Consider the following 24,798-nt stretch of genomic DNA (forward strand, 5'->3'; position numbering starts at 1 on the left):
CGGTAAATACTCCCCCCAGTCCCCTAGGAACAAACTATCTCCGGGTATGTGGCCTTAGGGCATTGCCCTGCCAAGCCTGCCCTGAACAAGACCCCCTCGCAGCGCATTAGACCAGAAGTAAAAATTTCTCCTTTTTTTTTTTTTTTTAAACACTGTCTAAACACACTAATTGATCTAGTCAGGGTCACTCCAACCTGTACAACCAATGTAGAAATTTGGAAAGATCAGGACCGCAGGTTATGCCTCTCAATCTGCTGGAGTCAGAGAAGATACTGAGGGATCGCAGGTGGCACACCAGTATATCTAGGGGGTGCTTTTCAGCTTTTCTCTGACTTCATCTGCTGGAGGGGAGGCATAACCCAGCAGTCTGGACTGATCCTGGTACGTACAGGGAAAAAGCAGTTACCGTGGTAACTTTTGGTAAAAATGGTAGCCTTGAGATTTAGAACATTTTCACAAAGAAACACTTGAAAATGTAATATGAATATTTATAATAGAGGAATTAAAGCTCATCACAAACAATGCTGCCATTCACTAAGCCACATTTTAAAATGATCTTCCTTACTTCTGGCTAAGACTACATCTATATAAATAAAAATGTTAAATAGTTTGTACAAAATCACTAATCTCAGAAACCACTGCACCGATTGCTTTCAAATTTGGACACAACCTTCCTTTCGCTTACGGGAAGGTTCTTCTGTACTTACATTACATATATGTCACACCTGTGACAGGTAAAAAAGGTTTAAAAATTGGCTCCACAAACAGCGACATCTGGTGGACATAGGACGTCAGTGCATCCTCTTACACCTTTCATAAACACTCACACACCCCACACACATGACAAATGTATTTAATTCACACACCCTCCGAACACACAGAAATCCACACTCCTCACCCCCCCCCCCCCACACACACACACACACGCCAATTGGACTTACTTCACACACCCTGCCAAAACACACCAAATTTCTGGCTGTTACACCGGGGGGCCACGCACATGTCACATGTTGGCAATTCCCACACCCTCCGAACTCACACTAAAACACCCTCCTCACACCCCTCACGCACATGCCTGTTCTACTTACTGCCCACACCCTCCGAACACACACAAAACCAGAAACAGGTCCGCGCTGCTCCAGCGGGGGGCCAAGAACGGTCCAGGATCACATCGCGTACACTATGGCCGTCAGCTGCCAGCAATCAAAATGGCGCAGACAGCCCTTTCCCTTACTATGCCACTCGGAGACAATGGCGGCAGTAGCCCATGTGACATAGTAAGGGCAAGGGCCCGTCGACGCCATTTTCAGGACTGGCAGCCAGCGGACCTTTGCCCTTACTATGTCAGGGAACCTAGCGCTCCCATTACTCCTCCATGGTGACATAGTCAGGTGAAAGGGCCTTCTGAGCCATTTTCATGGCTAGCAGCGGACGGCCCAAACCCAAGACTTCGATCCCGAACCGAACACCCGCTCCACCGACTGACTGTTTGCACAGGTATATGGGGGGCTGCATGGTGGGGGGCCTTAGTTATTTTCTTGCGCGCGTGTTCAGGGGGGGAGGGGGTGTTTCGGTCATTATGCAACTCTCGTGGGGGCGGGAGGGTGGGTTACTGTATTTCGCTGGGGTGGGGGGGGGTGCATATTTAAACACTGCATTTATGGTGGGGTTCTTTTGGGGTGGAAAGACGGAGGGCACACACAATCACAAACACAAAACGTCCCTGATCTCGGAAAGGCACCTAATTAGCCCTCTACAAAACAATTAACTAAATAGAGAGTGCTATCTTGGTTAGCCACTCCCCTATTTTGATACAGAACACGCACAACCTCCCACTGACGGACCACGTTTACTACCACCAATTTCTATTTCGGTGTTTTTTTCTAGCTGCTTCTTACAGTCTGGGTCCTCTTACCTAAGAAAGCATACATTTCAGGGGAGGGAGAATGAGGGGAGAGGTGAGTGTGAGGGGAGAGAGTTGGAGTGGGGACAGGGGAGGGAAGGAGGGGTGAGTGACCAAGGGGGAGGAGGATCAGTGACTGAGGTAAATGAGCAAGGGGAAGGGGGAGGGAGGGTAATGAACCTGACTCTGCCACTGCAACGCGTGGCCGGGTACCACTCGTTTCCTATAAAACACATATGAACCCTTAACCACATTCTTAGTGAACCCCATTGTTTTATCCACCCAGCATGATGATATTTTCAAGTCACTGTCTCTGGTGCCTGATTACTTGACTCACACTAAACATAAAAAAGAAATGTTTGATTGTTTTCTGCTAAGACTAGGGTACAGACTAGAATAATTCATTTCATCAAGTTAACTGAGTGTATTCTTATCTGAAGAATTCCATTTCCTAATCAGGCTTCCTGCCACTCTTAACTCCCAAGTCTTCCCTCTTTCTCCTCCTTTAACATAGTATCATGAGACAGTTACTTACTGCATGAAGTCTTTCAACCAGCTTCTGATCACCAAGACAATTGTTGGTGTCAAACCAGGAATCAAAGTCCTGCAATAACAAAAAAAATATTACCTCATTTTAAGTTACCAATTCAGTTTGCCCTGGTATTTACAGTATGTATTATTACTATACTTTTAACATAACAATCACTATTCCTTAACATAATTAGATAATTTAGCTAGGAAAACTAAGACAAACATTACAAACTAGAATAATGAGAAATTACTAGTTACCTGATAATTTCCTTTTCTGGTCTTGGAGTACCACAAAAAAATCTGCTTTTCAGAATATCCACAATGAATATGAATGAGATATATCTGCATACAATGGAAGTACATGCAAATATTCTTTATACACATTCATTGTGGATATCCTGAAAACCAGACCTGTTTATGGCACTCCAGGACCAACGTTGCCTACCCCGCATTAACTTAATATTAACTTATGTAGCTAGATGAGAAGCTAATAATAAGCTGATACTGCTTTAACAGTTCTAGGCCACAAGCATAAAATATTAAAATATTCTTCTAGCAGATGAGTATACCAAAATAATAACTTACATTGGCTTCACATACCAACAGCCAGCTTTTCTCTTTCCCTCTTGGACCTCCATCCTCCACATTAAACAGAATGACCTTGCTCTGGCAATCCTCACCAGGCTGAGGGCTGGATGGGTGCCTCTTCTGAGGTGCATGCTCAGTACCACTTGTCCAGCAGGACCACCATTATTCAAGTCCCTGTTTTTCCTCCCTCCTCAGGTCAATGGTCAAGCAGAGTTGTTTACCTGTAACAGGTATTCTCTGAGGATAGCAGGATGGCAGTCCTTACACATGTGTGACATCATTGGATGGACCCCAGCATGTAAATTTGACTTCAATAAACTATAAATTAAATAAACTATAAATTAAAAAAAAAATAAATAAAAATAAATAAATAAATTTGACTTCAAAGTTTCTGGAAACTTTGAGAAAGCCTTATTGGGCATGTGCAGCATGCTATATTACCACACATCCAAACAGAGACACCCCCCCCCCCCCCTTCAGTCTATAATTTAACTTAGACTTGGAGAAACCAATCCCAAAGGGAGGTGGGTAGGTTTTGTGAGGACTGACATCTTTCTGTTCTTGGAGAACAAGTGTTACAGATAAGCAATCCCTAGCTACCGACTTCCCCAAACAAAAAAATGGGAGGGGGGGGGGGTGACAAAACAGTACCAATGGGCAAAAACTGTTTTTGGTGGCAACAGGTCATTTTTGTCTTTTCCATTCTTTTTTTTTTTTTTTCAATGAGGGCAACCTCAAACCAAAATAATGGACCCTAGGAGGGGATGGAGTTGGGTTCTACACCTCAAAGAAACTCCTCAGGACAGCCCGGTCAAATCTACTGTGGCATTGAGAGTCCCTGTCCAAGTAATAGTTCAATGTGAATGTGTGAAGAGAATACCAAGTTACAGCCTTGCACATCTCCTCTACGGAGGTTGATCTTAGATGAATTACCAATGCTGCTATGGCTCTGACACTATGAGCCATGATGTGACCTACCGGATTGCCTGGGCACAAGAGAACAAGTGTAAGCCGTTAGCCAATTAGAAAGAGTACGCTTGGCAATAGCAATTCCAGCTTTGTTGGTGTCAACAGAAGCAAAAAGTTGGGTGGATTTTCTAAGGGCTTCAGTCCACTTCAGAGAGAAGGCCAAGGCTCTCTTGCAGTCCAACTTGTTGATACATGGCCTGGGAAAGAATGTCGGAAGGATGACTGGTTACAGTGAAAGTCTGACATTATCTTAGGATATTTAGGATGTGTGCGCAGAACTATCCTACTTTGAAAAAACTTGGTATAAGATGGATAAGTTACTATGGCCTGGAACTGACTGACTCTGCATGCCAAAGTGACTGCCACCAAAAATATGACCTTCCAGATCAGGTACTTCAGCTTACAGGAGTCTACAGGCTCAAAGGGTTTGTATCAACTGGGTCAATACTATGTTGAGGTCCCATTACACTACGTTAGGCTTGATGGGAGGCTTAAAGTGAAGAAAGTCCCACATAAAACATACAACTAAAAGTTGTATAGAAATGAGTTTACTTCCTACACGATGACGGTAAACACCAATTGCACTAAGATGAACCCTAACTGAGTTGGATTTAAGACCTGACTCTGAAAGATGTAGAAGGTAATCAAACAGTTTTAGGTCGGGCAAAGAAAGGATCTAAGGCCTTTCCCCTCATACAAAAAGGAGAAGCCTCCTCCACTTTAACCCATAGGACTTCCTTGCAGAATCCTTTCTGGAAGCCAGAAGAATACAAAACACATCCTCAAGGGTTCAAAGCTTCCCTCTTAATATCCATGCTTTGATGGCCAGGAACCTTATGTTGGGAAGACGAACCCTAGCAACTCTTAACACCCAGATAGTTTTACTCATTGATTGATAGCACTGCTTTGAGATGTGCTCTTGACCAGAATCATCTAGGTATCACAAATACTCATAATTTATGCACCACTGCCACCATAAGACATTTTGTGACTACACGTGACACTGATGCCAGACCAAAGGGCAATACATGATATTGGAGGTAGTGGTTGCCTACTATAAATCTGAGATATTTTCTGTGATCTAGAAATATCTTTATATGGATGTAAGCATCCTTCAAATCTAGATAATTCAGGCAGTTTCCTTCTTAAAGAAAGGAAATCTATAGTTACACAATGTTAGGTTCCATATTAGGTGCTACAACCCAAGAAAAAGATCTAGGCGTCATAGTGGATAACACATTGAAATCGTCGGCTCAGTGTGCTGCTGCAGTCAAAAAAGCAAACAGAATGTTGGGAATTATTAGAAAGGGAATGGTGAATAAAACGGAAAATGTCATAATGCCTCTGTATCGCTCCATGGTGAGACGGCACCTTGAATACTGTGTACAATTCTGGTCGCCGCATCTCAAAAAAGATATAATTGCGATGGAGAAGGTACAGAGAAGGGCTACCAAAATGATAAAGGGAATGGAACAGCTCCCCTATGAGGAAAGACTAAAGAGGTTAGGACTTTTCAGCTTGGAGAAGAGACAGCTATGATAGGAGGGGGGATATGATAGAGGTGTTTAAAATCATGAGAGGTCTAGAACGGGTAGATGTGAATCGGTTATTTACTCTTTCGGATAATAGAAAGACTAGGGGGCACTCCATGAAGTTAGCATGTTGCACATTTAAAACTAATCGGAGAAAGTTCTTTTTTACTCAACGCACAATTAAACTCTGGAATTTGTTGCCAGAGGATGAGGTTAGTGCAGTTAGTATAGCTGTGTTTAAAAAAGGATTGGAGAAGTTCTTGGAGAAGTCCATTACCTGCCATTAATTAAGTTGACTTAGAAAATAGCCACTGCTATTACTAGCAACGGTAACATGGAATAGACATAGCTTTTGGGTACTTGCCAGGTTCTTATGGCCTGGATTGGCTACTGTTGGAATCAGGATGCTGGGCTTGATGGACCCTTGGGTCTGACCCAGTATAGCATGTTCTTATGTAAGGTGTCCAGGGAAACCATCTTGAATTTTTCCCTTATTTGGCCCTTATTCAAAGCCCTGAAATACAGGATGGAGTCCCCCCATTTTCTTCAAGTTCAAGTAGTACTTGGGAGTGAAATCCCCACCCTCTTTCTCTTGGTGGAACATGCTTAACCACATTGGCCTCTAAGAGGGTGGAGAGCTCCTTTTCATAGCAATTCCTGATGACGAGACACCAACAAAAAGAAAATTGGTTCTTACCTGATAATTTTCATTCCTGTAGTACCACGGATCAGTCCAGACTCCTGGGTTTTGCCCCCCCTCTAGCAGATGGAGACAGAAGTTTATCAACAAAACTCCGCCTTATATAGGATGGTGCCACCTACAGTCTGGCAGTATTACTTAATGTCAAAGCAGAATGGATCCAAAAAACCCAAACTAACTATGTACAGTAACCTTACAACCTGAAACCGGCTCATGAACCCTCACATGAGTACAGAACCCGTGCTAGACGGAAAAACTCAAATGAACTGTCGACAAGAAAGAAAATACAGTGCGGACTCTATTACCTTCAAGTGTCAAATGGGCGGGACTCTGGACTGATCCGTGGTACTACAAGAATGAAAATTATCAGGTAAGAACCAATTTTCTTTTCCCTGTAAGTACCCGGATCAGTCCAGACTCCTGGGATGTACCAGAGCTTTACTTACTTGGGATGGGATCCGGAGAGGCCCACTCTGAGCACACCTGCTCCAAACCCAGCTGTCCCGGGATCCCGGACATCAAGGCGATAATGCCTGGCAAAAGTATGTAATGACTTCCAAATAGCCGCCCTACAAATTTCCTCAGGTGAAATCAGTTGACATTCCGCCCAGGAGGCAGCTTGGGCACGAGTTGAATGAGCCCGAAGACCCTCGGGCATAGACCGACCACTCAATAGATAGGCCGAATTTATGGCATTCTTTAGCCACCGAGCAATGGTAGTCTTAGATGCTATGTTGTCCCTTCTCGGCCCACTCCAGAGCACAAAAAGGTGATCCGAAACTCGAAAACCATTGGTAATACCCAGGTTGTGGAGCAAAGCCCTACGAACATCCAACTTCCGTAAATCCTTAGACAAGGGATCCCCCCTATCCAAGTCTGAAAAGGAAGACAGCTCCACCGACTGATTTAGATGAAAAGAGGACACCACCTTGGAAAGAAAAGAAGGCAATGTACGCAGAGAAACACCAGAGTCCGAAATTCTCAAAAAGGGCTCTCTACATGGCAAGGCTTGAATCTCCGACAGTGGGCGCGCAGAGGCAATCGTTACCAGGAACACCACTTTCAAAGTGAGGTCCTTCAAGGTTGCTCTACGGAGAGGTTCAAAAGGAGCCGCATACAAGGCTTTAAGAACTAAATTTAGATTCCAAGATGAACACGGCTGCCTCACCGGAGGACGCAAATGCTTCGCCCCTCTCAGAAAACGAGCGACATCAGGATGTGCCGCTACACCCGCTCCTTGAATATTACCTCATAAAGAGCCAAGGGCGGCCACCTGCACCCGCAAAGAACTACACGACAAGCCCTTTGCCAGACCAGCCTGAAGGAAACTCAAAATGTCTGGTATCCCCGCCCGAGTAGGTAGGATACCCCGGTCAAGACACCATGCCTCAAAGACCTTCCACACTCGTACATAAGATAAAGACATAGAAGTCTTTCATGAGCGTAATAATGTAGTCACAATGGCATCCGAGTACCCTCTGGACTTCAGCCGCTTCCTCTCAAAAGCCATGCCGCTAGACAAAAGCGCTCGACCTGGTCTAAACAAATGGGACCCTGATGAAGCAGATTCGGCCAGTCTTGAAACCGTAAGGGGCCATCTATGGTCAGATTGATCAGATTCGCAAACCAAGGGCATATCGTCCACTCTGGAGCTATCAGAATTACGTCTGACAGATGCAATTCTATTCGGCGAAGGATCTGGCCTTTGAGAGGCCAAGGTGGAAACACATACAGAAGAACATTGGTTGGCCAGGGAAGAACCAGAGTGTCCACGCCCTCCGCTCCTGTGTCCCGCCGACGAGCGAAGAAGCAAGGAGTCTTGGCATTCTTGACCGTCACCATCAGATCCATACCTGGCGTGCCCCATCGAGTGCAGAGAATCCGAAAAGCTTCCTCCGAGAGCTCCCATTCTCCGGGATCTAGAGAATGTCGACTGAGAAAATCCACGTGGACATTTTCCACTCTGGCTATGTGAGATGCCGCTATGCTGACCAAGTTCTGTTCCGCCCACGAGATCAACAGACGAGCTTCCAATGCCACCGGTTGACTCCGGGTTCCATCCTGGCAATTGATGTAAGCCACTGTGGTCGCATTGTCGGATAGAACTCTGACCGACTTGCCGCGGAGAATCGGAAGAAACGCCTGTAGTGCCAAATGCACCGCCCAGGTCTCCAAGCGATTGATGGACCATTGCGCTTCCTCTTGGGACCACAGCCCCTGAACCGATTTCCGCAGGCACACCGCTCCCCAACCGTGCAGGCTAGCATCCATAGTGACCACAGTCCAGTTGGGAACCGCTAAAGGAACCCCATGCCTCAAATTGTCCGGAAGCAGCCACCAATCCAGGCTGGCCAGTGCATATTCCGTCAGCGGTAAAGGAAGATGAAATTGCTCCAAAACTGGGCTCCATCGGGAAAGCAAAGCAGACTGTAAAGGCCGCATAAGCACAAATGCCCATGAGACTAATTGCAATGTTGAAGTCATGGAACCTAGGACTTGCAAGTAATCCCATACCTTCGGAATTCGCTTGGCCATCAAGGCTCACACCTGACCTTGAATCTTGATCATCCGGTCTTCCGTGAGGGACACCCATCCCTGACGAGTATCGAACAGAGCTCCCAAAAACTACAATGACTGAGACGGTACAAGACGACTCTTGGACATGTTGACCATCCAGCCGAGGGCTCACAATAACTGAAGTATTCGGTATATCGCCTCCTGGAAAAGCACCTCCGACAGACAACCTTTGGATCATCTCCGTCCACCCCATGAGACACCGCTCTGAAATGGCTCTGTCTCCCCCTCCACCCCCCTCGGGGGCTGAGCAGGGAACTCCCAGTCATCCTGGTTGTCCGAATCCATGGATGTATCAGGATACGAAAGTGGGGGTTCTCAAGTTGAGGGGCCTCTGGCCTGGCGGAGGACCTGGGTCCTGTACGGTCTTGGCCCGCTTCGGGGCCCCGAGTTGGGGTTCCAGAACAAGAGGTCTCTTTTTGCTCGCTTTCCGGGCCTTAAAGGCCTTATGCATTAAAAAAACAAAATCTGAAGAAAAGATGAATCTGAGGATACAGTATCCTCATCACCTGTAGGGACGTCCCCAGTGCCCTGGCTGTCGGGACTCTCAATGCCATTTCAAAAACAAAGGTCAACCAGACCATATGTATTCCGCATTCCATACCCTCGTCCATCAGTAACTCCAAGATATCACACTACTTTTTGAGGAAGCTGCTCTGATCTTTCCTTTAGACTCCAGCATGATCTGTATATACTAGCTTATGAAGAGCTGGTGGGACACTATGCAGGCATTAAGCATAGTCCCCCTCTCTCCCAAGCAAGTTTATGGTATGAGAATCCCTCCGCAAGGGCACTGAGGAATGGGTTCTAGAATGCTTGGTCTTCTTGAGAGTGGATTCGACCACCACCGACTGGTGGAAAGCGGTTGCTTTTTGAATTTAGGAGCCTTTTTGGACACAATATATTGCATCCACCTTTTTATTAACTGAAGGCATAGAGAGGGGAGCTCTCCCACATTCTCAACTGCCGCTCTTGAAGGATCTCGTGGACAGGCACGGGAAGTTCTACAAACTAGAGGCTGTCAAGCATCTTTGCCCTCAACTCGTCCTTCTTTTGCAACATAAACGGAATAGCTTCTGCCATTCTCTTAATAACATCATCAAAGGAGAGATCCTCCAGAGGAGACCTTCCCCTTTCCTGTGAAGGAGAGGGATTGGAGGAAAAACCTGTTGACACCTCTTATTCAGAGAAGTCCTCAGATCCATAGCTGTACCCCCAGGAATTATCTAAATCTGAGCCCAAATGATATATCAGGGCATGTACCTGGATCTCACCCAGATAGCAGACAAGGTTTCAGAGAGGGCAACACTTGTCTGTTGGGGGGCCTAGAATTTGATGAACACTGCATCTTGTTGAAGCCTGCTGCCCCAATGGGCAGGAGATTAACATTGGTGTGGCGGTATCCAATGTTAATTCCCTTTCATGAACCAGTATTAGGGCCCTTCTGTCAGGTGCCAACAAAGATTACAGCAGAAGCTGAACATCTGTCTACAGAGACACTGATGCAGTCACAATGCCAGTGCACCGATGCTCCACATCTTATGATCAAGGGTATCCAGGATCTTCCTATCCAGCTTCTCCTCAAAAAACTGACAATAACATGGCCAAGGAGGCAAGAGAGGCCACATCTTCCTTCGACATCAGAAGTGTATTGATTTCTGACTCCTGGACCTTAGGAAAATGTTGCAAATGTATGGAGGATGAGGTCTCATCCCCATGGAACACTTAAGGGGATTCAAGGCTGCCACTAAAATGACTTCTCTCCCAAGATTTAGCATCGATGGGAGACCAATGCAGATGCTTCTTAGACTTTGCCTAATGCTGTAGGGAGATATCCCATGTTTTAGCACTGAAAGCACCAAATATGAATCATAATAGACAAAGAGGCAGACAAGCATGCTGATAGGCCCCAAAAACACTGTCACAGCTAAAGTAAGAAACTCTGGCCAGATGAGAACTGTAAACAAGCATTGAAGGATGTTTATCAATATCTGCCTGTTTGCAAGTGTCTATGTAAATAAAACCAAGGTAGAGGACTAATGCAGCCATTTAAGCTCATAAGCAGGAGTCAAGGACCGGTCAAGGGAGTCCAGAGATCAGAAGGACCCTTACCCTTGGAAGAAGGGGGGACAGTCTGAGATGGAGAAAACACTGATACTGGCATAACAGCTTGGCATACAGCCTCGGTCCAAGACGTGGCAGGACACCCCTCCCCCCGAAGAAATGGGGAGGGGGGAAAAGACATACAATGTGGAAAAGACCCATCACCCACCACATGATAACCGAAGAATTTGCTGTATTTAACAGCTTCACTTGTATATAATCCTTTCCTCCCTTTCCTCTCTCTCATTTTCCCCTACTTAAACTTATACCCCTTCATTCCTTTTTCTCCCCTACAGTTTTCCCTTGATACTATAATAAGTCGTGTTATTACAACTAATCCATATTATATTATCTATATATATCTATTTATATTTTTATAACCTGTTTTTGTTAATGCATTTAACTGTTCTAATGTATTGGTTCCCAGTTGTTATCATACTGTTTTATGTACAACGCAATTGCGTATTTTTTCGTTCTCTGTACACCGACGTGATATCTCTGATGAGCGGCGGTATATAAAAACCAATAAATAAATAAATAAATAAATAAATGATTATGCATGAGCTTATGCATATTTATCAGCTGGAAAGTATAAGAGAGGGGGCAAATAAGAATAAGGAAGTGACCCTGAAAGAAAAGCAGACTCAAAGCAGCTCAGCACCCCCTGCTATTGAGGAGGGAGAAGACTAAGGTGTGGCTAGGAGACCAGAGAGAGGAGAGGCCCTGCACAGGGTCTGATGGTGGTATGGAGACTGGCAACCCTGAAAGAAAGCACAGGATCCAGAAGCAAGCCCCCACACAGCCGGCAGCTCTGCCAGTACCTGACCAGAAGCAAGTCTCCTCCCCTGCCCACATTCTCAGACCTCCAGCCAGTGCTGCTTCAGAGGTAAACAGAGGGATATCGCCTGAAGTTGTGACTCTGAGATCAAATTTCCATGTTGACTCCACTTGATGTCACCCAGTCTGTGGCCATCCTGCTTGTACTTGGAGAACTAGTTCCTTGCAATATCCAAGTCTTAATGACCCCTAATGGATAGGAGATCAGAACTAAAATCATCTTGGTTGCTAGCCCAAAGTGATAATTAAAAAAAACAATTTATTTCTTTTCTAATCGCAAGTATTTACTGGTTTTCTTAACACTTTAAACTCTATAGGCAGTGCATTTAAAAAAAAAATATTTGCAAAAGTTAGAAATAATGGGCTAGTCTACTGGTTCAGTGGCAGTGCTCTGTACTCCCATGCAAAGGACCTAGATTTAATTTCTGGGTTGGGTCACAAAGATCTGGAGATACTGCCGAGGCAGTATTCACACACCCTGAAGTAAAGGGAATTCCAGTCACTGTGCAATGGAGACACCTATTGGCCAGACCTAAGGTTCATAATTCCACTGTTCCAGAAGAAATCTTGTTGCTGCAATGACTAGACTAAATGATTTAGAAAGGGATACAAACTCGGAAAGAAAATCTCGTTAGTTTCAAATTAAAGCTCATGAAGCCTTAGCCCAAGAGTCAGATTTCAATTGAGCTGAAAGTCCAAAGAAGCAGAAGGAAATTACCAGATCAAAATAACCAATTAGATGGAGAAATTCCTACTTACCTGATAATTTTCTTACCTTTAGTGAAGGGTAGGTCAATCCCAACGAGTGGGTTATGCACCTCTGCCAGCAGATGAAGGAAAAGCTGACGTCACAGCTATATAGTCCCACCCCAACATCGCCTGCCAATATTCTTTGGAAAAGCCAAACTGTGGACAAACCTGATTAAACTTGAACATTATTAGCAATAGGCAACCATTCGTATTTCTCAAACAGAAACACCGAGCTCAGCCAAAAGAAGGAACATATCTAGCAAACTAAAAACTAGAGAAGCCACTTACCAGTTATCAACGAAGAAGAGGAACCATACTCTGCATTGCTCGCCCTAAGAAGACTAACCACAAAATCCAGCAACCAAGGGCAGGTTTGGGATTGACCAACCCTTCACTAAAGGAAAGGAAATTATCAGGTAAGCAGTAAGTTCTCCTTCCTTAGTGTTCTGGTAGGTCAATCCCAACGAATGGGATGTCAAAAGCTAATCCCAAAAAGGATGGGAGGCTGCCAGAAACCCAGTCAAAACTGACTGCACAAAAGCAGTATCCTCCCTAGCCCTAACATCCAAGCAAGTAATGCTTGCAGAAGGTGTGCAAAGATGATCATGTTGCTGCTCGGCAAATTTCAGCAGGTGACAATAAAGTTTCACCCATGATGCCACCTGAGCCCTCATAGAATGTAGTCTAATATGCTCCGGTAAGGCAATTTCAGCAGCCACATAGGCTGCCGTAATGACCTCCTTAACCCAAACGAGCAATTGTTGCCTGTGTTGCTGGTGTTCCTGGATTACCTCCACCATGGAGCACAAAGCAGAGTTACTTACTTGTAACAGGTGGTCTCTGAGGACAACAAGATGTTAGCCCTCACACATGAGGGACCTCAACAGATGGAGCCCTGATGCAGAAAACTTATTTCAAACTTTCTAGAACTTTGACTAGACACATTGAGCATACCCAGCAGAGTCCCTCTCTAGTCTTGTAATATAGAATTATAATTAAAATAAAAATAAGAAAAATCCAACTCCGCGAGGTGGCTGGTGAGTTTTGTGAGGGCTGACATCCTGCTCTCCTCTGAGAACACCTGTTACAAAGTAAGCAACTCTGCTTTGTGCTCCATGGTGGAGGTAAGCCAGAAACACCTGCAACACAGGCAACAATTGCCTGTTCGGGTTAAGGAGGTTATTACAGGTAAGCAACTCTGCTTTCTCCAAGGACAAGAAGGATGGTAGTTCTCACACATGGGTGAACCCCTAGCTACAGGCTGCTCCCCATTACAAAAGAGGACCAACAGAACACCGAACCAAGTGGTAACAGAGGGGGAGATAGCCTGAACCCAAACAACAGGCCCCAGGTGGGAGAGTTGGGTTCTATACCTCAAACAGGTTCCGAAGGACAGAGTGGCCAAACCTAGTGTCACTTCAGCCATCCCTATCTAGACAGTAATGATATGTGAATATGTGGAGAGAACTCCACATTGCAGCCTTGCAGATCTCCTCCACGGGAACCACTCGCAAGTGGGCCGACACTGCTGTAGCTCTGATAAAATAAGCCTTGACATGACCCACAAGATGCAGTCCCGCCTGGGCATAACAGAAGAAGATGCAATCTGCTAGCCAATTGGATAGTGTCTGTTTGGCATGGCCACGCCCAACCTATTCCTAGCAAAAGAAATGAAAAGTTGGGTGGACTGTCTATGGGCTAATGTCCACTCCAGATAGAAAGCTAAGGCTCGCTTGCAGTTCAAATTGTGCAATGCTCATTCGCTTTGGTGCGAATGGGGCTTGAAAAAGAATGTTGGCAGGACGAATGACTGATTAAGATGGAAGTCCATCACCACCTTAGGCAGGAACTTAGGGTGCATATGCAAGACCACACTGTCATGATAAAACTCAGTGTAAGGTGGATAGGCCTGGAGCTTGCTGAACCTGCTCGGTGAGGTGACCGCCACCAAAAATCTGACCTTCCAGGTCAGATAATTCAGGTTATAGGTGTGCAGCAGCTCAAAAGGAGCTTTCATCAGTGAGCTAACACCACGTTGATGACCCAAGACACAGCGGGAGGGTTTAGGGGAGACTTCAACTGTACTAGGACCTACATGAATCATACAACTATAAGCTGTATAGAGATAGTGTACCATCTACACCTTGGTGGTATGTGCCAATTGCATTGAGATGAACTCTAACGGAGTTGGTCTTTAAACCAGTTTCTGATAGGTGTGCAAGGTAGTCAAGTAGTTTTTGTGTGAGGTAGAATGGATCTAGGGCCTTCTGCTCACACCACATGGAAAACCTCCCCACTTCAGTCCACAGGACTTTCTAGTGGAAGGCTTTCTGGAAGCCACCAGGACCCAAAACACATCCTCTGAAAGATCAAGTGGCTACAGAATTAACCTCTCAACATCCAGGCTGTGAGCCACAGAGCCTGGAGGTTGGGATGCAGAAGCCTGCCTTGATCTTGCGTGATGAGATCTGGGGAAGTCCCCAGATAGATCGGTCTCCTGATGGACAACTTCCGTAGGAATGGAAACTAGATCTGTCTTGGTCAATGAGGGTTTATGAGGTTCATAGTTCCCCTGTCCTCGCGAAGCTTCAAGAGAGTCTTTGCCACTAAGGGAATCAGAGGATACACATACAGAAGACCCTTGCACCAATGACGGGCAAAGATGTCTGAGGCTGGTTTGCCATCAGACTTGTACAGGGAGCAAAACCGAGGCACCTTCCTATTGCAGGGGGATGTGAACAGATCTACATCCAGGCTCCCCCAGAGGTGGACTATATGATTCACTACACCCTGATTCAGGGACCACTCGTGGACTCCGAAGGCTCGACTCAGCCTGTTCGCTACCACTTCTCCGTCCCAGCCAGGTACATGGCCCTGAGCACCATCCTGTGGGACAGGGCCCATGACCAGATCTGGACCGCTTCCCGATATAGGAGGTACGAACCTGTGCCTCCCTGCTTGCTGACATACCACATGGCGACATGGTTGTTGGTTTGGATCAGGACAACTTTGTTAGACAGTCGATCTCTGAAAGCTCAAAGCACGTACCTAATCGCCTGAAGCTCCAGTAAGTTGATTTGACAAGAGTGTTCCTGAGCGGACCAGAGATCCTGGGACTGAGCTAATCTACATGAGCTCCAGGGTGGATGCATCTGTGGTTAGGATAATTTGGGTAGTGGGACTATGAAAAGAAATCCACGGTTCCAGATTTGAAAGTACCTGCCACCAGGACAATGAGTTCCAGAGAGACAGGGTGACTCGGATGCAATCCTGGAGGCTCCAAGTAGCCTGGCGCCTCTGCAACCACTGGGTCCATTGGGCTCTATGTATGTGTAAACGTGCCAAGGAAGTGACAGTTGCGGCCATATGGTCCAACAGTTTCAACATGTGCCAGGTTGACACCTACTGGTTTTGTTGAATCTCCTCTGTGATGGTCAACAAAGTGATGGCCCTCTGGCAAGGCAGGAAGGCCAGGGCCAGAGCCATGTCTACTAGGGCTCCTATGAAGTCTAATTGAAGTGACTGGCTGAGATGGGACTTTGGGTAGTTGAGAACGAACCCTAGTGACTCCAACACCTAGATGGTCAAATGCATGGACCTGACAGCCCCTTCCTGAGATGTGGGCTTGACCAGCCAATCATCAAGATACGGGAAAACATGCACTCCCAGCCTGCAGAGGTGCACCGCCACCATGGCCAGGTATTTCATAAAGAACCATGGAGTTGACTTGAGCCCAAACGACAACACCCAGTACAGGAAATGCTGTTTTCCCACCACAAATCGGAGATACTTCCTGTGATCGGGGAAGAACTCGAAGTGAGAGTATGCATCCTTTATGTCGAGGGAGCATAGCCTGTCTGCTTTTTGCAAAAGGGGAATCAAGGTGCCCAGGGAAATCATCTTGAACATTTCTTATCTTAGAAAATTGTTCAAAGCCCTTAGATCTAGGATGGGACGGAGTCCTCCTGTTCTCTTTGGAATCAGGAAGTACCTGGACTAGAAACCCCTCCCTCTTTGCCCTGGTAGTACAGGCTCGACCGCTCTGGCCAGTAAGAGGGAGGAGATCTCTGCTAGTAGTACCTCCTGATGTGCTACTGGCCCTCCAAGATGGGCATGGAGGGCAATTTGGTGCGACACTCAACAGATTCAATTGGTACGCTTGACAAACAATGGACAGAATCAACTGGTCCAAGGTTACTCTGGGCCACTGGTTCATAAAGAACTGCAGCCTATCCCCAACTGGAGGTTCCATCGTCCTGAATATGGGCAACTGGTCTACGCTCCCTACGACCCAGTCAAAGCCCTGTCCCCAGAGTTGACTGAGGAGCCGGCTGGGGCTTAGGAGCTCTCTGCTCCCTGGGATGGCCGCGGGAGCCCTGATGGTGTTGACGGGAGCAAGGAGGCAGAGGATAGTACTTCCTTTGGCAAAAGAAAGACTTCCTTGATCCTGGTTTTGCCAGCCTCCTAGAAGAGGAGGATGGGACCAGAATACTGGTAGAGAGTTGTTGGAGGGTTTCATGTTGGTCCCTAAGTTGGGTCACAGCATCTCTCACCCTATCTCGGAAAAGATTCTCTCCAGTACACGGCATATCAGCAAGTAGATCCTGTACCTCTGGTCAGAGATCAGATGCCCACAGCCATGCCATTCTGCAGGCACTGAGTCCCACTGCAGACTCTAGATGCCATCTCAAAAACATTGTAGGTTGCACAGACCTCATGTTTTCCACACTCCAGGTCCTTATGCACCAGCTCTATGATCCTTCCCCAGGGGCACCGACGAATGAGTCCGAGAATGCTTGACCCTCTTGAGGGCAGATTTGACTACCACCAACTGGTGGGGCAGCTGACACTTATTGAATCTGGCAGCCTTCTGGATGAGATAAACCCCGTCTGACTTCATATTAACAGGAGGCACTATGAGAGGTTGTTCCCATATACTCAGCAGCAACTCCTTAAGGATCTTGTTTACTGGGACTGCCATAATCTCCTTAAGAGGTTCCATGAACTGGAGGATCTCATGCATTTTGTGCTTGGCATCCTCCTCTGTCAATAACTGAAAAGGGATGGCCTCTGCCATCACCCTCATAAAACCTGCGAAGGTTAAGTCCTCAGGCGGATACTTCCTTCGCTCCTCTGGAGGAGAAGGGTCTGAAGGGAGAACCTCGGAGCCCTTGAAGGAGGATTCTGAAACCTCATCCCTCCAGGGATCATATGGTTCCTCATCCTCACTGTAAGTGACAGGGGATGAGTCCCTAGGTGCTCAGCCTTCGTCCAGAGGTGCAGACACTGGTAGAAATGGACAGTGGGTGGCAAGCTTCGGCACCTCTGCCAGCCCTCTTTAGAGGAACCAGTGACAACCACCATATCAGTAGGGGGAGGCCTCGGTGCCCCTCCAGGCACCGATACTGTCCCAGGTACAGATGCCAACTGGGTAACATACTGATGAGCACGTTGAGCTTCTCAGAAGCAGTACAAGGATGGGCAGCACCGGGTCCAGTGCCATTGGGGCCACAAGACTGAAGCCCTGCAGCGCCCAGTCCACTGCTAGCAGGATGCGCTCCAGCTACTCTTCAAATGTTGCCGATGCCAACCCTGACTGGGAGGAAGGAGGGATGGCCAGATCCTCTTCAGATCCTTAAGGTGGATCGATGACTGGCATTAGACACGGTGGAGACCATCGCGGACCTCAAGCACCAATAAAGGATTGGCACTCCTCGCCGCAGGGTCACTTTGGGGGCATCGTGACAAAAGCGGGTGTATCCTTGTGCCCGGCAATGTGCATTGATGGGGAACGTTGCAAATGCTTCTTCAGCTTCCCTCGGTGCCAAGGCTGATGACGAGGAACCTAACATCCTCGGCCTGGAGGAGAACGATGATTGTCGGTCTCCGTCTCCCCTATTTTTTATTTATTTATTTATTTTTATGTACCGGTGTTCGATTTTACACATCACATCAGTTTATATTCCAACAAAAAATGCAGGAAATCAAGCATTTCCTTTGTCAATACATTGAACAATAATAAACATGGAAATTGTTAACAAGGGAGATAAAAACATGGGAAAGGTTAACACTAAGGGTTGCACGACGCACGGCACCTGCTGGCTTGGTGCCTTTCAACGGTCCAGCTCCGTTTGTGATGACGTCAAGGGAGGGGGCGGGTCTCTCAATCATGGTTTTCCCCACGGCATTCTCCTCTCAGCTTCAAAGACTTGTCTTTCTCAATTTTTTTATCTTTTTTTTACCTTGGATGTTACAAGGTGTTCAGCACTGGTGGGTAGCCCTCCCCTTCATTAGCGCCTGCTGGCTCGGTGCCTTTCAATGGTCCAGCTCCATTTGTGATGACGTCGGGGGAGGGGGGGGGGTCTCTCAATCATGGCTTTCCCCACAGCATTCTCCTCTCAGCTTCAAAGGTAGTTTTTTTTTTTTTAAAACTGACGGTCTCACTGATGTCGATGGCTTGGTGTCCATCAGTGTGGCTCCTTGGTCCTTCGATGCCGATACCACCAATGCCGATGGCTTGGACGTCTTCGATCCGAAGGGCTGCTCTGTCTTGTCAAGTCGAAGCAGTCATCCTTTTGGGGTCACCTGGGCACATAAGCAGCAACTCCGGACATCAGGCGATGCCCCCAAGCAGAGGACACATTTCTCATGCTGATCCGTTATGGACATGGTCCTTGGGTACCAGGGGCATTGCTGAAATCTGGACGTGGCCATGAAGGACGAAATAGAAGAAGCATGAACCAGAAACGATGGCAGCGGAACATCAATGGCAGGTGGGCACCAATGCACTGCCACCACGGGGAATAGACCGCAAAAGGAAACTTACCTGAATTGCCAAAAATCCTGAGACACAATGGAAGGACACTAAGAAGGACCCGGCAACGGAACAAAGAAGAAAAATCCTCAAAAAACGCGAGAAAAACCAAAGTTTTCCACAAGGCCAAAAAATAGCCAAAGTGAGCTCACTCACACCATGAGGCTTACAGCTCCGTGGAAAAAGAGAGACTAGAGGGACCCCGTGTGTACATGTGGTATAGGGCATGCTCAGTGTGTCTAGTTCTAGAAACTTTGACATGTTTTCCGCATCAGGGCTCCATCTGATGATGTTACCCATATGTGAAGACTACCATCCTGCTTGTCCTCTGACAAACAGACGATCAGACTTCTGAACAGTCTTAGTCACCTCCAAATAGCACAGTAAATGATGTTTGACGTTTAAGGAAAGCAAAAGGTGGTACTCAGCTTCATCTCTGTCCCAGAATTAGACCTCTGGTAGAATTAGACCTGTGATGCGGAGACACACACTGTATCAAGTGCAACAAGTACAAAATGCCTTCTCTGTATTAAATACTGAAGAAGTTCTTGAGAAAAACATTGAAGTGTTATCTGAAAAGAAACCAAAGGAAAAAGCTCACTGTGATGGATGACTCTGTCATCAGAGGTACTAATCTTTTCCCTTGCACAAATGCAAAGGGAAAGGGTGAAGTGGATAACAAAACTCAACAAAAAGGCACAAAAGGAGTCCAGGAAAAACAGTAACCTGAAAGAGGAAAGCTGGAAAGCTATGAGCACAAATGCTCGTAGTTTGGGCAATAAAATCCCAGATCTGCAAACCCTAATGGTGGAGGTGGATTTGGACATTGTTGCTGTCACGGAGATGTGGTTCACGGAATCTCATGATTGGGATACGGCAATACCGGGCTATAACTTGTTAAGGAAGGACAGAAAGGATAGGAAAGGGAGAGGAGTGGCTCTTTATGTCAGAAACAATAAGCAAGCATCTGAGCTGCAAGGAAAATGGGGCAATGAAGAACCACTATGGGCCGACCTAAAAAAAGATGATGGGGCATCCATTTATTTTGGAGTGGTTTACAGGCCTCCAAATCAAAAGGAAGAGCATGACAGAGATATGGTTGAAGACATCCAAAAGATGGGAAAGAAGGGAGAAGTGGTGATCGTTTGAGACTTTAATCTGCCGGATGTAGACTGGAGAATCCCTTCTGCAGAATCTAACAATAGTAGAGAAATAGTGGATGCCCTGCAAAGGGCTCTGTTGAAACAAATGGTAATGCAACCCACGAGAGAGGGAACTATACTCGATTTAGTACTCACTAATGGAGATAATGTCTCTGAAGTCCAGGTGGGAGCCCACCTCAGCACCAGTGATCATCAAATGATATGGTTTCATATCACACAAAGGATATGGAGAAGAAGCACAAAGACCAGAGTTTTGCAATTCAAAAACATGGACTTTGATGAAATGGGGAAGTACCTGGAGGAAGAACTAGAAGGCTGGGAGAACAAGAGAGATGTGGAACAACAGTGGACCAAACTAAAAGGAGCAATTACCAAGGCAACTAATCTATATGTTAGAAAAGCAAAAGAAAATGAAACCTATCTGGTTCTCAAAGGAGGTGGCTGACAAAATAAAGGCTAAAAGAACAGCATTCAAGAAATATAAAGGACCACAAAGGGAGGAGCACAAAGAAGAATATCTGGTACAACTGAGGGAGACAAAGAAAGTAATCAAGACGGCAAAAAGTCAAGCGGAAGAAAGGATTGCCAAAGAGGTAAAGAGAGGTGACAAAACATTTTTCAGATACATCAGAGAAAGGAGAAAAGTTCAAAGTGGTATAGGGAAATTGAAAGGTGAAAAGGATCAATGTGTAGAGAGAGACAAAGAAATGGCAGAAATATTAAACAAATACTTCAGTTCGATGTTCACTAAAGAGGACCTTGGAGAAGGACCATTGCTAGTTAACAAGAAACTGGAGGAGAGTGGAGTAGATGTATCTCCATTTAGAGTAGAGAATGTATGGGAAGAGCTGGGGAAACTGAAAGTGGACAAAGCCATGGGACCTGATGAGGTTCATCCCAGGATACTGAGGGAGCTCAGAGATGTGCTGGTGGGTCCACTGTGTGACCTGTTCAATAGATCCCTAGAAACGGGAGTGGTGCCGAGGGATTGGAGAAGAGCGGTGGTGATCCCGCTTCACAAGAGTGGGAGCAGAGAGGAGGCTGGAAACTACAGGCCGGTTAATCTCTCCGTGGTGGTGGGAAAAGTAATGGAGTCGCTGCTGAAAGAAAGAATAGTGAACTATATACAGTCGGGAGAATTGCTGGACCAGAGGCAGCATGGATTCACCAGGGGAAGATCCTGTCAGACAAACCTGATTGACTTTTTTGACTGGGTGACTAGGGAATTGGATTGAGAAAGAGCGCTCGATGTCATCTACTTGGATTTCAGCAAACCTTTTGATACGGTCCCGCACAGAAGACTGGTGAATAAAATGAGAAGCTTAGGAGTGGGTGCCGAGGTGGTGGCCTGGATTGCAAACTGGTTGACGGACAGAAGACAATGTGTGATGGTAAATGGAACTTACTCTGAAGAGAGAGCTGTGTTAAGCGGAGTGCCACAAGGATCGGTGTTGGGACCGGTCCTGTTCAATATCTATGTGAGCGACATAGCGGATGAGACAGAAGGTAAGGTTTGTCTTTTTGCGGATGACACTAAGATCTGCAACAGAGTGGACACGCCAGAAGGAGTGGAGAGAATGAGACGGGATTTAAGGAAGCTGGAAGAGTGGTCGAAGATATGGCAGCTGAGATTTAATGCCAAGAAGTGCAGAGTCATGCATATGGGGTGTGGAAATCCGAAAGAACTGTATTCGATGAGGGGTGAAAGGCTGATGGGCATGGAGCAGGACAGAGACCTTGGGGTGATTGTGTCTAACAATCTGAAGTCGGGGAAACAATGTGACAAGGCGATAGCTAAAGCCAGAAGAATGCTGGGCTGCATAGAGAGAGGAATATCAAGTAAGAAAAGGGAAGTGATTATCCCCTTGTACAGGTCCCTGGTGAGGCCTCACCTGGAGTACTGTGCTCAGTTCTGGAGACCGTATCTCCGAAGGGACCGGGACAGGATGGAGGCGGTCCAGAGAAGGGTGACCAAAAAGGTGGATGGTCTTCATCGAATGACTTATGAGGAGAGATTGAAGAATCTAAATATGTACATCCTGGAGGAAAGGAGGAGCAGAGGTGATATGATACAGACTTTCAAATACTTGAAGGGTTTTAATGATCCAAAGACGACAAACCTTTTCCGTTGGAAAAAAATGAGCAGAACCAGGGGTCACGACTTGAAGTTCCAGGGAGGAAGACTCAGAACCAATGTCAGGAAGTACTTCTTCACAGAGAGGGTGGTGGATGCCTGGAATGCCCTTCCGGAGGAAGTGGTGAAGACCAAAACTGTGAAGGACTTCAAAGGAGTGTGGGATAAACACTGTGGATCCATAAAGTCTAGAGGATCTGAATGAAGAGAGGGTGGCTTGCGGGAATGACGGCTTCTACCTGGAGATAATACCCTTATTTAATAAACATACTCATGGTTAATGTGACTCCAATATTGCTCTATGCTTCAACGGCAAGAGGAAATGTGGAAAAATAAAATGGATTTGCATTCACAAAAAAGCAGGGAGTAGCTTGCTTGTTACGGCAGTTACTACCCCAAACCAAATAAGCCTGATACTTCACTTTCAATGCATATCCAACGTAGCTCTCTGCTTATCCAGCATAGCTCTCTGCTTCAAAGGCAGAGGGGAATGAATGAAAAGATGATTTTTATTCAGACAACAACAAACAAGGACTGAATTGCACAGGCTGGGTAAACAAATAAGAGTGGGAGTAGCATGCTTATTGAGGCAGTTACTACCCCTAATCAATCAAGCTAGATACTTCACTTAGATGCAGCTCCAGCACTGCTCTCTACATTAATGGTGGGGGTGGAAGGGAATTGGAACCAAAAGGTTACTAAGGGCCAAAGAGTAACAGTTAAGTATGAGAAAAAAAACAAGTGTGAAAGCTTGCTGGGCAGACCGGATGGGCCATTTGGTGGTCTTCTGCTGTCATTTCTATGTTTCTATGCAAGAAATGGACTGATTCAAATGAAAGTCTGAAACCACTTTGGGCAAAAAGGAAGGCACAGTCCAAAGCCGAACCACACCCAAAGTTACATGGTGAAAAGGCTCAAGGCAGGAAAAAGCCTGCAGCTCAGAGATTCAACGAGCTGAACAGATTGCTATCAGAAAAACAACTGTCTGCAAAGTAAGCAGCCACAAGGAAAGGGAACTCAGCAGTTGAAAAGTCAGACCTGCCAAGACCTCAAGGACCAAGTTAAGATCCTGTTGCTCGACGCCCTCACTCTGCCCTCTTTACCTCTGTGGTGACTCCCTCTGGGTCTGATGGAAGGTTAGCTGCCGCGGCGTCTTCTTGCCGTCTCCTTCCGGCGTCCCCACACCGGCTCGACGCTGCAGATCCGCCATGTTGCCTGATGACATATTTGATGTACCAGCAAGGGCGCGAACCTCGGGGGTGTCCCCCTGAGATGACGTCATCCGCTTCCAATATAAAAGATCTCAGTATTCGCTAATGAATCGAGTTAGCAAGGATTGATAGCGGTGATTGATTTGGACTCGCTTGTCTCTTTACGCTACTCTGCCTCCTCGAACTTACCAGGGGTACCCGCTCCTCGGGGGCCTCGCTCTCTTTTCTTTATTTCAGATTGCAGATAGGAACCGGTACTCGCTCCTTGAGGGCCCATGTTCCTGGACACTCTGAAGATTCTCTACTGCCTGGAAGCTATCGCAGATACAGACATTTGTGAGTTACCATCGCTCTCTCAGAGCTTTCCCTGGAACCAGGTACTCGCTCCTCGAGGGCCTAACCCTTTCCAGCTACTGAGCTTCCTTAAGACCCTATGTGAGTTTTGTCATCTAGTTCTGGCTATGAACACAGCATTCCCTGTCTACTCACTATCTATAGTTTCTCTACAGCTCAGCAACCCTGGGATCGCTGTTCCAGTACCCGAGGGACTTAGCCCTGCCGGGCATATCAGCTCACTTCTGCCACCTCTGGTGGTTCTACTAACCTGTCTAATAAAAGAATTATCTGTGTCTGTCTCCATACCCAAGCCTAGCCGGTGGTCCCTCTCAAGATATCCTCCTGGGGACACAGTCATCTGCCATCGGCCCAAGGATCCACCTATCTACATTCCTCTACAGCTCCGCAGTCTAACCTCTAACAGATTGTTAACTACTCCCTCTATAGGAGCTGAGCATATCAGATTGCTAACTCCTCCTTCCTCAGGAGCAAACCTCTAACAGATTACTAACTCCCAGCTCTAACACAGAGCTTTCCTAACAGATTGCTAACTCCAGTGGATCCGGCTTAAATTGGAGAAGCAGTAATCCTGGGAATCCAGCTTAAGGTATGGGATGTCAGAAACCCCATGGACCCGGCACACCTTTCCGCCT

General features: G+C 46.5%; 1 protein-coding gene across 2 annotated transcripts in view; it reads right to left on the reverse strand.

Annotated features, from left to right (window-relative positions):
• SMARCA1 (SWI/SNF related, matrix associated, actin dependent regulator of chromatin, subfamily a, member 1) overlaps positions 1-24,798 on the reverse strand; it is an 856,940-nt gene that overhangs the window by 627,620 nt on the left and 204,522 nt on the right. For both annotated transcript variants that reach the window (XM_029607880.1, XM_029607879.1), the window contains exon 10: positions 2,439-2,507. In XM_029607880.1, coding sequence (XP_029463740.1) covers positions 2,439-2,507 — 69 coding nt within the window. The remainder of the gene's footprint in view (positions 1-2,438; positions 2,508-24,798) is intronic.

The sequence above is a fragment of the Rhinatrema bivittatum genome, chromosome 6, assembly GCF_901001135.1.
Source record: "Rhinatrema bivittatum chromosome 6, aRhiBiv1.1, whole genome shotgun sequence".
Taxonomy (NCBI): Eukaryota; Metazoa; Chordata; class Amphibia; order Gymnophiona; family Rhinatrematidae; genus Rhinatrema; species Rhinatrema bivittatum.